Genomic DNA, 14,770 nt, shown 5'->3' with positions numbered 1-14,770 from the left:
CGGACTTGGACTCTTTTGTGTTTGATGTGTATATTATCCCCCTTTTGTTGTAAATTGTATTAAGTGGCATTGTGTATCTATTCAACGGGTAGAAATGGTTTTTGAGACCTCAGCACCATCTTTTAGGGTCTCATTAGGATTTCTATCTTCTTTTGGGTTTATAGCTTTTCAACGATGTAATTTAAAGTCATTTTGTTTATGAACATTGTAATCGGACATGTATGATGAATGTATGATGAAATCAAAGTTCCTTTACGTCCCATATTATTGAATTAGCTTGTCAAATTGTTATTTTACCATTTCATGTATGTTGGGGTTGAAAGGATCAAATGTACAATTTAGAAATGTACTTGCAGTAGCCATTTTCAGGCCTCCCAGGTGAAGAGCCCGCTCTCCCCTTTTGGGAGTCGACTTTTTTTGGTCCAGTAACCTCATTTCGTCAAAATCATGGAGTGGAGCCTGCTCCTTTGGGAGTTGAGCTTGCTCCTTTAGAATGGAACAAGCTCTTTCTTGTCCAGTGAGTAATTTTCGACAAATGCTCCTCATGGAGGCGGCTCCCTCAGCAAATGGAGGCAGCTCCATCAAAATGGGAGCCGCCTCCCTTGCTGTTTTGACGCTATTTCTTAACCCGAACTTCAAATGGTCACAACTTTCTCGTTTCAAATCCAAATGGGTTCATTCTTTAGTCAAATTTTAAGTATTTTCAGTCAGCTTTCCAATGAAATTAATTTCACTCAATAATGCAAATCGTAGGGAGAATTATGATCATTTTAGTATGGACTGCTCCGGAATCCCTTGAAAATAAAAGGTGCAATTGTGTGAAATCCTCATTCTTAGGTCCAGGACTTTGCGTCATGGGTTCAAATGACCCTTATGACTTATGTTAAGCTATTTAGACTCATTTAGAGTTATATAATTAATTTACGCACCCTAGTCGACCGTTTTGCCCTCGGTTGTTTTCGTGTTCAGGTAAGGACCCGGCTAGCGATTCGGACCCACGGGTTCGGGTCGTTACATGTATATTTATTTTTATGTAATTATTTCACTTAATATGTTATCATTTTTAATTTTTAAATATTATATTTTGTTATTTTTATTTTGAAATTATTAAAAAACAATCAAATTTTTAGTTATTATTACTTTGATTAAATAAATTTTATGGACTAGTAAATATACTTCATATATATATATATATATATATATATATATATATATTATTGATGATGTGACGACCCTGATTTTTAGGCCAGCGTGTCCTGTGATAAACCGAAGATTGACCTGATAACGGATCCGATATGTGGAAGCGAAAACAAAAAATAAGACTCTAAGAAGTCAAAGTAACCTTCCATGAGGTCGTGAAACTCAATGAGAACTAATGCGGAAGCAAAAGATCAAAAATATGACAAATAAGCCCCCAGGGGCAAAATAGTCATTTTTGAAAGTATGGATTCCGGTGCCAACGAGCACACCACTAGAAAGACAACGAAAAACTAACCAAGATGGACTCAAGAGTCACATGATTCAGGATCCGGTTGAAGAAGATATGAAACTCCAAAGTTTCATAAAATCAAACTTTTGGGTTTTTAAAACAAGTACGGCAATGGTACTTTAGAAGGGGTAAACTAGTTTTTTTAGATAAAACCAGATGCAACTGAGAATACCATTGGATAGACAAGCAAAAACTAATAAACTTAGACTAAAAAATCACTTGATTTGGAGTGGGGATGAAGAAAACATGAAGCCTCAAAGTTTAAAAAAAAAAAAAACTTTCTGGGTTTCAAGCATGTGCAGGTCTGCACAGATTTTCGGACTTCAAATGTGATTTTGAGGGCTTAAACTACATTTTTTGGCAAAAAGTTGTGAACCCCCCTCCCCAAAAAAAATCATGTTTTCTGCATGACCATGTTAAGAGAAGATTTTATTCTCCAAGTGAAATACCCAAAACGCCCTTAAGATCAGAATATTTTCCGGAAAAACCTGTAATGCACCAGGTTCCCAGATCTGCGAGTTGTTTTCGGCACCAAAACGATTTGTTTTGCAAAAACACAAAGAAGAAACCCCCCCCTAAAATCATGTTTTCTACCCGACACGTGGAAGAAAACAAAAAATTTACACTGTGGAATACCGAGAATGCCCCTAGATCAGAAAAGGGCAAGAAGGTTAAAAAGCTGCTACAAGCATAGCAGAAAAATGAACTTTGCACGGGATTTCCGGCACTAAGACGATTTTTTCTGGAAAAATACGAAAAAGAAACCCCCCTTAAAATCACGTTTTCTAAGCGACCATGTGAAGATCGGAAATTATTTCCTGAAGGAAAACCCCAGGATGCCCTAAAATCAGATTATGCAACAAAGTTGTAAAATGAGTCCACAAGAGGCTCAAAAACGATCATGCACGCAAACGTAACTTACTTATTTGGACATGCTACAATGGTCCACGGCTTAAAAATACCGCCGATGCAAAATCCGACCCCCCAACGGCCAAAAAGGCAAAAGTGGACTTGAAATGGGAAAAATGAAAACTAAAATTGACAAATGATTTCAAATTACCGTTTGGCCCTTGGCCACACTTCAAACATGATTTATGAGACCCTATAAAAGAATGAAATTGGAATTCCCACACCCAATGCAACCATGGTGAGATAATGACTTGGTATTTTTCAATATTTTCATAATATTTCATGAAATTAAAACATACATAAAATTCAATATACATGTCAATGGCCTCCGGTCTCATCTCATACATATCAAATACATAGTAAATAGTGTACTTAGGTACACATTACATACATGGAATCAAAAGATATAAACTTTGTCAGAATAAATAAAAGCAAACATGATATGCTAACATGTGCATATTCAATGTCATCAAAAATATTTCAAGACTTCTGGCATGTCTAAAAATGTTGTGTATCCCACAACAAAGCTTCTTTACCTGCAAAACACCCAGTAACTTCGGGGTGAATAAACAAGACTAACAAGTTTATTCGTAGGGGATGAGCATGCATCGACTCGATTTCTTTAGAGATTTTTAGGACTAACATGATATAGTTCAAAAGAGATCATGCCACCTAACGTCTATGTCAAATATTAGACTCAGGGATCATCCTAAGCTACCATGGAGTATAAGCAACAAAAATCAAGATATATATACATATATAAAACAAGTCAAAGTTGGGATAATCCAAGAACATGACAAAAAGGTTACTTGAACATAGATTAACATGAATTACATTATCAATACAATTAAGCAAGGCTTGGAATAATTCCATACAACACGACAAAAGGATACTAGAACATAGATTAACATGAATTGCATTATTAATACAATTAACATGATTGGAGCATTCCAATTAACACGAAATGGTTAATACACGAAAGGGTTAATACACGAAATCAAGAACATGGCATAATATCTATGATATTAGATAAAGTTGGAACCATTCACATAACACGAAAAAAGTTACACATGACATCAAGGATAATGCATAATATCTACGCAATTAAACAAAGATGGGATATTCTAAAACACGAAAAGGAAGATACATGGAGTCAGGAGGAAGGTGTGATACCCCTCGATTCTAAAGCCACGGGTGATCAAGTCCGAGCACAGATTCGAGGGATATCAAACAATTAATATTTAAACAAGCATTTGAATACAAAAAGAATAATAAAGAAATAAATAAATAATAAGCTGAAGGAAACTAAATAATAAATCCCTATTTTAAAATCCTCAAATAAATAATAATTAAAAAATCCCATACTAAAATTCTCCAATCCTCTGATACCAGTAATTAATTAAAATTACAACTCGGGAATCCATATTGTGGACCCCTAATAATATCCGAACTGAAATCACTGAACTAAAATAAAACTAATACTTAAACCATGACGAAGAGTCCTACGTAGAGTCGGAAGAATAAATGACTGTCTCTGCTCGGCACGAACAATCTCTAAGACTGGAACTGACGAACATCTAAAAAATAATGATGGGTCAGGCTCACAAACAAGTTCTAATCTATTACATCCCAAACAGAGACTCAATACACATACACATCCTAATTAATTCATCAATAACTAAATAATCCATATATAGATATATACACACTAAAGAAACCTCACTAGACTATAGAGTTGTCTCAACCTGAATAGTAGGCAACATGCAAAAGGCACATATAGTGGGCATGAGTACCTAGACCTACCAGGGTACCCAACCACACCATATCTAGCTACAAATCCCTGGCAATATACGCACCCTAACCACTGATCCTGAGACTCAAGCTCATATCATGGCGTGTAATTATATATATAAAATCCGTTCTATCCAACCATTAAAATAAACAATACAATTATTATTTTAATAAAATGTCATCCAACTATTCCGTTGACCTGACATGAATAAGTAGGACCTAACACTATGGTTAATCCGTTCCCTTATTAAAAATAGGTAGGACTTAACTTTTAAGTTAATCCGTCCCTAATATGCCCCCATCCCATAATGGTGCATTTATTCATATCATAATCAAATAAAAGTTTCCAACCTAAGGATAATGTAAATAATGTTTACATATAATAATCCAAATAAACATGATATAAATCATATACACATCCTTTGCATTTACTTGAGCAAAAATATAAATTCTAAGTAGCATGCATTTAATTTACATCACAATAAATTAACATGCATCTCAACTAAATTGTACATCTCCATTTCTGATTAAGTTAATTTAAATCTAAGCAATTGATTTAAAATAATTTAATCCAAGAATATCTAATTAATTTATCCTTTTAAAATTAATTAAATTCCATACTTAGCATGTAAACTTAAATCGTGCTTTCCTATTCTTAATGATTCTATTTAAATTAAATAAATATTTAATTCAAATCTATCATTCAAAAATAATAAATATTAATTTAATATTCTAGTATTAATCAAATCTAACATTTAAAATATTTAATGCATAACTAATTATTATTTTTATTTTTATTTCTCCATGTACACATGACTCATTCCTACCCACTGTGTATGCCTTAGGTAGGAATCCACAAAGACAATTAATATATGTATTATTATAATCTTAAAGCTCGTTCGGCATGCACCATTCACATAGACAATTAGCTTTGAATTCATACACACTTTATTCGTAAATATGATTCATGGAAAATATAGTTGTCTCGTTCGGCGTGCCTACACATATACATACAATATTCTGATTTCCCTCACAATAAACTGATTCATGTTTATGATAATACCTCGTTCGGCGTACTTTGAATAAAACACTCATAGATTTCGTACATGAACATAAACTAATTTAGTTCATGCTAATTCTAAAAGTCATTCCTAGTTCCGCGCGCATGAAAAATACAAATTTGATTTCATCTGATATATAAAATTGTTTCATGCAAAAACCTATAGTATATTACAACTCATGATTAAAACGCATAATATAATACAACACATGAAACTTTAATTTATTAAAATATGAAAATTATCAGAAACCTATTATTAAAACACATGAATTGAAATTTCCAAATGAATTCATATAATTAGATTCAATTAATTTATTTAAAGCATCTAGAATTAATCTAGCATGCATAGGGTATGAATCAAAGGAGAAGAGAAGAATTAAAACTTGCCTTTAGGGATTTAATAAAAACCCTAGCCTCTTTATTCCTCTTTCTTTTCCTTCTTTATCTCTCTAAAATATATTTCGTGATTTATTTTCTAACCCCTTTTACTAACTTATAACTATATATTTATAAGCTAAATAAAATAACCTAATCCTTTTTCGAATCCAAGTCAAACTAATAATAAAAAAAATAAAATTTAAAAACTAAAAAGGTAATTAAAATATAATTTACGTACAATCTATGTGTAATCCTTTTTATATATAACATATAAATATGTACATCAGATTATTACTAAAAAACATTCCTTATATATATATTTATTTATTTATTATATATACATATCCAACCGTCTATGGATAATTATCCATACCCATCAAATCCCTTATCCAAGTATTCCATAGAGCCCAATTGGTTGGTTCATTACTATAATCCATATCCAATTCCTTAAAAATATAAAAATATAAAAATAAAAATAAAAATAAAACAATTAAATTCCTAAACAAATACACATCATCACACACAATTTCATTTAAACAAATAAATCAATTAACACATTTAAACAAATAATTAAATCAATTAAACAAGTAAATAATTAGCCAAGAATCAACTAAATAATTAAATGCAATTAAAATAATTTTTTAAAAAAAATACTGAAACTATCCTTTTAAATTAGGGGTATTACATAAGGCATAATATCTATACATTTAAACATGGGTAGAATCTACCACATAACACGAAAAGAGTCTTAAATTTTCAAGGAATACAATACTTAAAATTTAAGGAGTTAAATTACGAATGAAGCATAAAATCTATGCAATGAGACAAGATTGGTGCATTTCACATACACGACAAGTTTAAATCTTCAAGGAATAGCAACTTGAAATTTAAAGAGTGAAATCAACCAATGTGGAAACTTGGATATCGCCCGGATTAAAACCGTACTCTTGAGATCACTTTAGGGTTACTAACCCATGGGTACCTTTCCCTTAGTGCACACTATAGTGTAGAGGGACATTCCCCCGTACTAGAATCGAGTCCTAGCCATGTCAATTCTTGATTGATATCCCAAGTCCCAAAATTAACAAGTTGTGCAAGTCAAGATTGTATTAAAATACAAGAAATGCATTTACCACATATCATGCACAACCAAGATTTTGGAACACACAAGTCATGCCCTAAGTTCTCAACTATGATGGCATGTGAAATGTCAAGAAATCAATGTGTGCATTTATATAGACCACAACCAAGATAAATAACACATGGAATCTATCGAAGCAAATATACCATAAGTATAAGATACATGATTCAATTGTATACTAAACAACACATGTGTGAATAAACCATTCCGAAACAAATGAGCATGTTCATTAAGCACATTAATGAAACCAAGATACAAGAAGTCTAGATACATGATATCAAGGCATGATTCACTTGAGGGAGACATAAAAGGAAATTTAATCTACTTAAAAGATTAAATTATCAAGGTTACATGGCAAGTCCAAATGTTCTACGAACAAATTATGTCAAGGATCATGTCAAGGCCAAGTTCAATGTCAAGTTTCAAGTTCATTTCATACACGACACAATCATGTGAGTCAAGTTCCATACAAGGGAAATAAATAAATGTAAGTTTCAAAAGTTATCCGATTATGCTCAAAGTAATACACGTGAAGGAACTTATTAAGAAAATCATGAATATAAGGTTAAAAACTTAATCAAATGCATAGAACCATTAAATGGATTTTAATTATTTCATTTAATTAAAATCTCTAAATTTTGAAAGTCATCCAAATGACTTCAATTTAATATATGTTATACAACATGTCATAACTTGATTTAAGAACACGATACAAGTACATTTCATGCAAGGTACGGCTACGAGTATTAAACTTTAATACTAGAAAAATAATAATTGAAAGGTTTCGAAACCTAATCAAATATTCTAGATTTAATATATGTGAAACTATATGACATGCATATCAAGAATTTCAAGTCGGAAATCCAACGGGATGAATAGTACACTTGGAGCAATTTAATTAATCTAATTAATTAAATATTACTAGATTTCAAAACTTCTTCGATTACTCTCAAATTAATCTATGTTGAAGAGCATGCTAAAACCTAATATAATATGGTATCACATGTTGATTTAAAGCTAGATAAGGCCACATGATTTAATATTTTATTCAAGATAAATATTAAATAAATCTTCATTTCTTATCCAAATGTTTCAATTTTAATATATGTTAATCAACATACCAAGGTGTAATATAATGTCAAGCCACAAGTTTAAAACATGCTATAACTCAGCGAGAAAATTAAATTTCATACTAGAAAATATATAATAAAAAATTCTAAATTTAATATCCAAGAATGCAATTGAGTTGAATAAGCATCACAAGCATGTAATAGAGCAAGAAAGTAAATTATAACACCCCCTACCTCAATTTGAGATGAAAACCTCAAATCCTCACTGAAAAAAAAGTGTTCCGAATCTGCCGAAATCGAAGGGTTTTGTCGTGGACAACACGATTTACATGAATCCGAAGGAAGCCCCATGAAAATCACAACTTGACCTCAAACCCAAACTCAAGAAATGGTCGGAAATGAATTCTAATAAGGGGGAATGGTTATACACGTCGAGTGGAACAAAAAATGTAAAGGCCGAAGGATTTCTACCAAGTAAATCAAGTGGAGGAGAAGGAGAAAGGGTGGCAGCCAAGGAGGTCCCACGGCTGCCGGCCAAGAGCTGGAGAAGATGAGTGAAAAAGTGAGTTTTCACTTTAAGACTTTCTATTTATAGTAAGTCTCAAAAAGTGCCCCGAAAAGGCCCCGCCGGGTCCGAAAAAGTGAATTTTGAGCAAACGCGCTCAAATGAAAAAACTCCGTGAACAAAAAAGATTCAAAATGATAAACTATGAACAACGGAAGAAACGGCGTCAAAAACTGAGTCCTGAGCAGAAAGATATGCCCCGAACAAGTTCAGCGGCAACCGGATCCAGAAACTCTGAAACTGGAGAAAAACGACCAGAAGGAAATTCTATGAATTTATGAGTCAATGAAAAGTGAAAATGAATCCCGTACGAAGATCCAGGCTCCAGACGAGGTATTTTGCAATAACTTTCGTTAATTGCACAATGGCCCTTACAAAAAGAGTTAACTGCGAAACTGCCCCAGAATGAAAATATCTTCCAAAAGATATTTTCTTAGATACCCCTAAAATAAAATATCTTTAAAAGATATTTACGAAAAAAGCCCCAAGAAAATAAAATAATTCCAAAGAATTGTGCATCCATGCCCCTATGGACACCGGGAGCAACCAGAGTACTTTTTTACAAAAGTAAAGATACGTATTTCGAGAAAACTACTCAAGATGAAGACACGCGAAGTCAAAAACCAACTCCGAGCATGAAAAGTGAGGTTTTGCCAAACAAATGACAAATGGAGATAAGACAGAATAGGGAAAAGGACGAAATAGCGCTAGTGTCCGAAAAGTGAAAATGCAGAAATGACTCGGCCCTCAAAGGAAGTTGTCAATCCACAGAAAAGAGTCTCAGAAATCATTTCCAAGCATTCGAGATGACACTAAACGACAAGAAACAGAGTTCAGAAAGGAAAATTAAACGAAAAAAATTCATTCGTAAAATTTCAGGAAAAAGAAAAGGGAGGTAAATGACCGGGTCGTTACAGATGAATTAAAAATATACACAGGGCAAACCAGCCAAAATATGAACAAAAACAAAGGGCTATGACTAAAGCCCAACCCAAAACCTAGATGGCCATGCCAAAAGCCCACCCCAAACCACGGTTGGTCCAAGTGACAAAAGACAATTTACAGTATTATATAGTCTAGAAAACCCTAGGCAAAGTTACTCAACATTTTTGAAGAGGGAGGAAAAGCCCAAAATGCTCAATCCTGCTCCGGTGGATGAGTCTTCTTGTGAAGACAAAGTCACTCGCATAGAAAGCAGCCTTATCCAGATTTGGTTGATAACAATGAAGAGGAAGGTGTGCACTCTTCAATCATTTACAAATCATAATACTCAAACCTTAATCTGGTGAGTATTAGTTTGTTAGTTGAATTCTGCATATTTCGATCTCTCCAATGGTGCGATGCTCAACTAATGAAGTTCTCCCAAGGAAGATGAGCGACTTGAAATCTGCATTTGGACTTCAAGAAAGCCCAAATCGGTCTAGTAAAGGGGCAAGAACCGCAAGAGAAGAACAAATATGATTATGCGGTTTCAAGAATTGAATTCTCGAATTCAAAAAATGAGTTCGCGAATTCAGAAAAACGAATTTGCAAATTTTGCACGATTTCGCTCCCAATCCGCCGATCCGCGTGCGGAACTTAGGAGCTTGACCCTCAGACGTGAACTGTGTGACTAAGATATTAATGACATGATAGTACTGGATAAGGATAAGTCTTTTGGTGCTAGACGCATCAACAATTGTTGGATCCCTCAGCAGTAAGTGGGGAGTTAAGTGATATATTGAAGAAGTTAATGCACTTATACATTTGCGCTGGGTATAACAAAATCTTATTGACTAATGACAAAGGCTAATGAAACCATATTATAGTCTCTGTATGAAACCTATTTAATCTTTGTGAGCGACAAAATATGTTAAAGGTATGTTGTCACCTTGTATATCATGCGAGTCTTTTAACATATTTTAGGATTAATTATACTGACACCTTCTCAAATTAGGTCAAATTTTATTTAGATGAAGATTTTAGTTTTAATTTTCACTTACATCTCAAATTACTTTTTGAAATTTGACACATGTAAATTGACCCATATGCCCTTATATTTTTAAATCTAATTTAATACAAAATATCTATAAATTTAAATGACAATAAAATGCCCCTCTGCATTATTCTCTCTCTAACTCTCTCACATAAGCCATCACACACACGAAACATATAGGCAAAAGAAGCAAATGGAAAAATAAACAAAAAGATTAGTTTTGGTTTAGCAAATCGTGCAGCAACGAACTGCGGCACGTTTCAACACTCTCTCCCAGATTCTCTTCTCCTTTTCTCTCTACACTCTCTAACACAGATAGTGATTCCGGTGAATGGAATTGTCAGACTCCTCTGGGTCGAGATCTGATACGTGTATGGTGGAGGACCGTCCTCGGCGTTCTGTTGTTAATTTCGGTGCTGCATTTTATTGTTGATTTCGGTGCACAACGGCGTTGTTGTTTGACTCCGGAACTGTATTACTGTCCATAGTAACGAACCCAGAAAATTTCGTGAGGGAAGGTGGCCTTTTAATTTGTTGGGGCAAATTTATAGAGTGGGTCCATTTTTGTAATTTCAATATGGTTTTGTTCATGAATCTTGAAAAATTTAAAGTATAAAATGCAAAAGAGAATTTCAGTGAAGGTAAATTATAATTTTAGTGAGGGTATCTTCATAAATTATCAAAAAATTGAAGTAAAAAATGAAAAAATAATTCAGAAGGGGCGAATTGTAATTTTAGTAGGGGCATCTTCATAAATTCTAAAATATTTGAGGTATAAAATAAAAATATTAAAAATGGATGCCCCCACTGGTCCTATTGTCCGTGCCTGGCCGTCCAAATCCGGCGACGGTGTTTTGGGACTAAGTTTCAAGATCGCTTCCGATCTCGACAGAGAGCTTTGGAGAAGACTCGTTTGGTGACAGTGGGCGTCGACGTCTAATCAGAGCAATCAGTGATGACTGCGTCGAAGCTCCGTTTTGGGTCTCGGGTTCTCTGTGGTGGAAGTTATGTTGTGACAGGGACGAAGGTGAAAGCTTGGTGGTGGTTGTGGGTGGTGTCAATTTGTTTTCGGAAGTTAATTATTTAATTTGATTTGGTGTCAAATTGGTGGTGGTTATGGGGGGTGATGATGGATGTGGCTGTAGATGGTGGACCTGTGATGATATATGCAGCGGCGACGGTATATGGTGTTGGTGATGGGTGGTGGTGATATATATATACGTGCGTGTGTCATTTGGTAAAAAAACAAAGTGTCGTTATGGTGAAAAAAAAAAAAAAAAAAAAAAAGAAGACCTAAATCAAAGAAGGAAGAAAATGATTGAGGAGAGAGAAAAATGACTGCGTCGAAGCTCCGTTTTGGGTCTCGGGTTCTCTGTGGTGGAAGTTATGTTGTGACAGGGACGAAGGTGAAAGCTTGGTGGTGGTTGTGGGTGGTGTCAATTTGTTTTCGGAAGTTAATTATTTAATTTGATTTGGTGTCAAATTGGTGGTGGTTATGGGGGGTGATGATGGATGTGGCTGTAGATGGTGGACCTGTGATGATATATGCAGCGGCGACGGTATATGGTGTTGGTGATGGGTGGTGGTGATATATATATACGTGCGTGTGTCATTTGGTAAAAAAACAAAGTGTCGTTATGGTGAAAAAAAAAAAAAAAAAAAAAAAAGAAGACCTAAATCAAAGAAGGAAGAAAATGATTGAGGAGAGAGAAAAATAAGACAAATTTGGCAGTTTTAGACACCAAAGATCTTTGCCGCGCTTCTCTGCAATTGCGCCCCCCCCCCCCCCCCCCCCCCCTCCTTTAAAACTTTCTTCTTGTCGGGGAAAAATTCAACAATCAAATTCCTCAACCACGTACACTCTCTATCCACCTCATTGTCTATGTATTTCTTGTGCAGTTTATCTTTTGTGGGTAATATATATATATATATTGCATATACCAACAACATCCGAATTCGAAATAGGCATGGAGTAGCAGGGAAGAACAACGACATGGAGGTAGAGTTCGCCATCGGGGATTTATGTGCATACAGAGAGAGGAAGTTGTGGGCGGTGGGGTTAAGGAATGTGCCGGTGGTATCGCTTGTGGGGTGGGGATGTGAAGAAAATTTGGTTTGATTTTTCAGATATTTTGGTGATTTAAAATAGATTTTGGGGTAGTTAAGTCATTTTATATATTAAAAAAAGTCAACACAAAGGTAAGAAAGGTAATATTGTTATTTTATATGTAAAAAGTACTGAAAAATGACTTTTTAGAGTGTGATTAAAATATGAAACCACACTTTCAAATATAAGTGGAAGTTATAATCAAAATCTTTGTAGGAATAAAATTTAACCTAACCTAGGGAGTCTCAGTGGAGTTTATCATATTCTATGATGGAAAATTCTATCCATTTTTTTTTTGTATTTTCTGCTGTCAATTTAAATTCAAAAGTAGTGTAGTGTCTTTTTATGTCCACCACAAGAAAACGTGTTTTTATTATAAAAAATAATAATAATAATAAACTTAAATATACATGAGTTAGGGGATCTTTTTTATAATAACATGAAGTCAAACTTTTCAAATTCCAAATACAAGTTTTTCAAAATTGTTGAGATTGATTATTTTGAATCACTTAATATGCCATTTTTACATTGAGAATTATTTTTAAATGTTGTCGAGTGCAAGTACCACTTTTGTTCACTGTGTACTACTTTTGTGCCATCAGCTACAACAATTGAATTTTTTAAAAAATTTGTTAAAAATAGGTATCATTTTTGTTGCAGCTAGGTATTACTTTCGTGCGTACCTCCATATCGTCCTGAAATATCTTTTGTTCACTATTGAAAAATGGCAAAGCTTGTTACCATGGACTGGTTCCATCTTGGGATTCCGGCCGATTTTTTCTAGGCCCGTGTTTTATGCCCTTTGTGTATAGTTTTCATTTATTTATATACGGATTTATTCACAAAATGATCAATTAATAAATTAATAAAAAAAAAAAAAAAATGATATCTAACTTTCTTTATCATGGCACCCACGTAGTCCCTGGAGAAATGCCAGTCGTTTAGTTTAGTAATTTAAAATGTCATTTCGTCCCTCCAGACCTAACTGAAAAATCTAAAACGCAGCAAAGTTTTTTTTTTAAAAAAAAGGCCCAAAAGCTCTCTCCTCCTCAGTCCTCGTCCTTTTTTAATCGCCATGTCTCTCTCGTTTGCTCACTCGATTATGCAACGCCTCGCTGTGTTGTGGCCGCTGCTACCAGAGGCCGCAATATTGGCTGTTCTTTTAACGGCAACTGCAGCCGTGGCCATCTTCTCTCCAATTCTGGCCTTTGTCTCCGCCGTATCGCCGTCATCTTCCTTCTCGCGGCCTTGTAACGCAGATGATTTCGTTAGTTTTCCTTTGGACGTTCCGGGAGAGATGCTGTGCGTGCCGCTTCACCGAGTCAACAGCTCCGTGTTCGACTTTTACGTATCCACAGTTTTCTTAGCTGTGGTTGTGGTCGGTTCGGCCTACGCGCTCCGAGCCTTGCTTTGATTTGGTCCAAAATCCGAATACCATATGCTGCTAATTCAAGGTTGCACGCAGTTTATTTTGTTTTTACATTTCAAAATATACTCCATATTATACTTGTATGTATACATAGATAGATATATAATCACCATCATTCTTGAAGTCGTGATTTCTATCAATGTACTTCTAGATCCTTTGGTCCTCAATGGTGTCTTAAATAATGTCTTCTACATATGACTTCAATTATTTAATATATATGATTGGGTGAAATCTCATTGGAAATGAACTGATCGAATGTACGTTTAAAATGAAGTTGTCCAATCCTTTTATACAAGTAAGATCCAAAACAATTGTGTGTTCTTTGGTTTTAGGAATGAAAATTAGATGTAAATGGAAATACAAGGATGGAAGAATATTTGTGAGAAAAGTGAAAAAAAGAAAATAAGTATTGAATTATTTGCCTAAACATACAAGGATGGAAGAATATTTGTAAGAAAACAGAAAGAAGAAAATAAGTATTATTAGCCTAGTATTCCATAACCGCTACTTCCGAGATAATACATATTTTTTCCATGATTCCATAATTATTTTTACAAGTTTAGATTTCAGTTATACCAAATTAAAGTTCCAAAAAGGATAAATATAACTGAAAGAAATGAATAAACAAAAAAGTCAGGTACAAAATTGTATATTTTAAGCACAAACAAAACCATTTTCACTTTCCGAAAAAAGAAAACCATTAAACAAGAGGTTCGTGTGACCAAAAACAAATAACAAAGAAATTGGCGTCGCCCGGACTCGAACCGTAGACCTTCAGTGTGTTAGACTGACGTGATAACCAACTACACCACGACACCGTTTGTTCGACGCGTTAAAACAAATATATTTAAATATA

General features: G+C 34.2%; 1 protein-coding gene and 1 non-coding gene across 2 annotated transcripts; one reads left to right on the top strand and one right to left on the bottom strand.

The window, feature by feature from the left end:
* The first annotated feature begins 13,560 nt into the window (after positions 1–13,560).
* Positions 13,561–13,899, top strand: LOC132269739 (uncharacterized). Its single transcript, XM_059770992.1, has one exon. The coding sequence runs from the start codon at positions 13,561–13,563 to the stop codon at positions 13,897–13,899; it is 339 nt and encodes a 112-aa protein (XP_059626975.1).
* Positions 13,900–14,658: 759 nt separating this feature from the next.
* TRNAV-AAC (transfer RNA valine (anticodon AAC)) lies at positions 14,659–14,732 on the bottom strand. The gene has a single exon. It is a non-coding gene; the product is annotated as a tRNA-Val (tRNA).
* Between the last annotated feature and the right edge of the window lie 38 nt (positions 14,733–14,770).

This window comes from Cornus florida, unplaced genomic scaffold, assembly GCF_030987335.1.
Source record: "Cornus florida cultivar Cherokee Brave unplaced genomic scaffold, ASM3098733v1 CherokeeBrave_3.0.0_Hap2_Chr08, whole genome shotgun sequence".
Taxonomy (NCBI): Eukaryota; Viridiplantae; Streptophyta; class Magnoliopsida; order Cornales; family Cornaceae; genus Cornus; species Cornus florida.
Note: the sequence above shows the minus strand (reverse complement) of the source record. Positions and strands in the feature narration are given on the sequence as shown.

Excerpts from the sequence above, each read along its gene's own strand:
- LOC132269739 (XM_059770992.1), top strand. The coding sequence starts at position 13,561 with ATGTCTCTCTCGTTTGCTCACTCGATTATGCAACGCCTCGCTGTGTTG.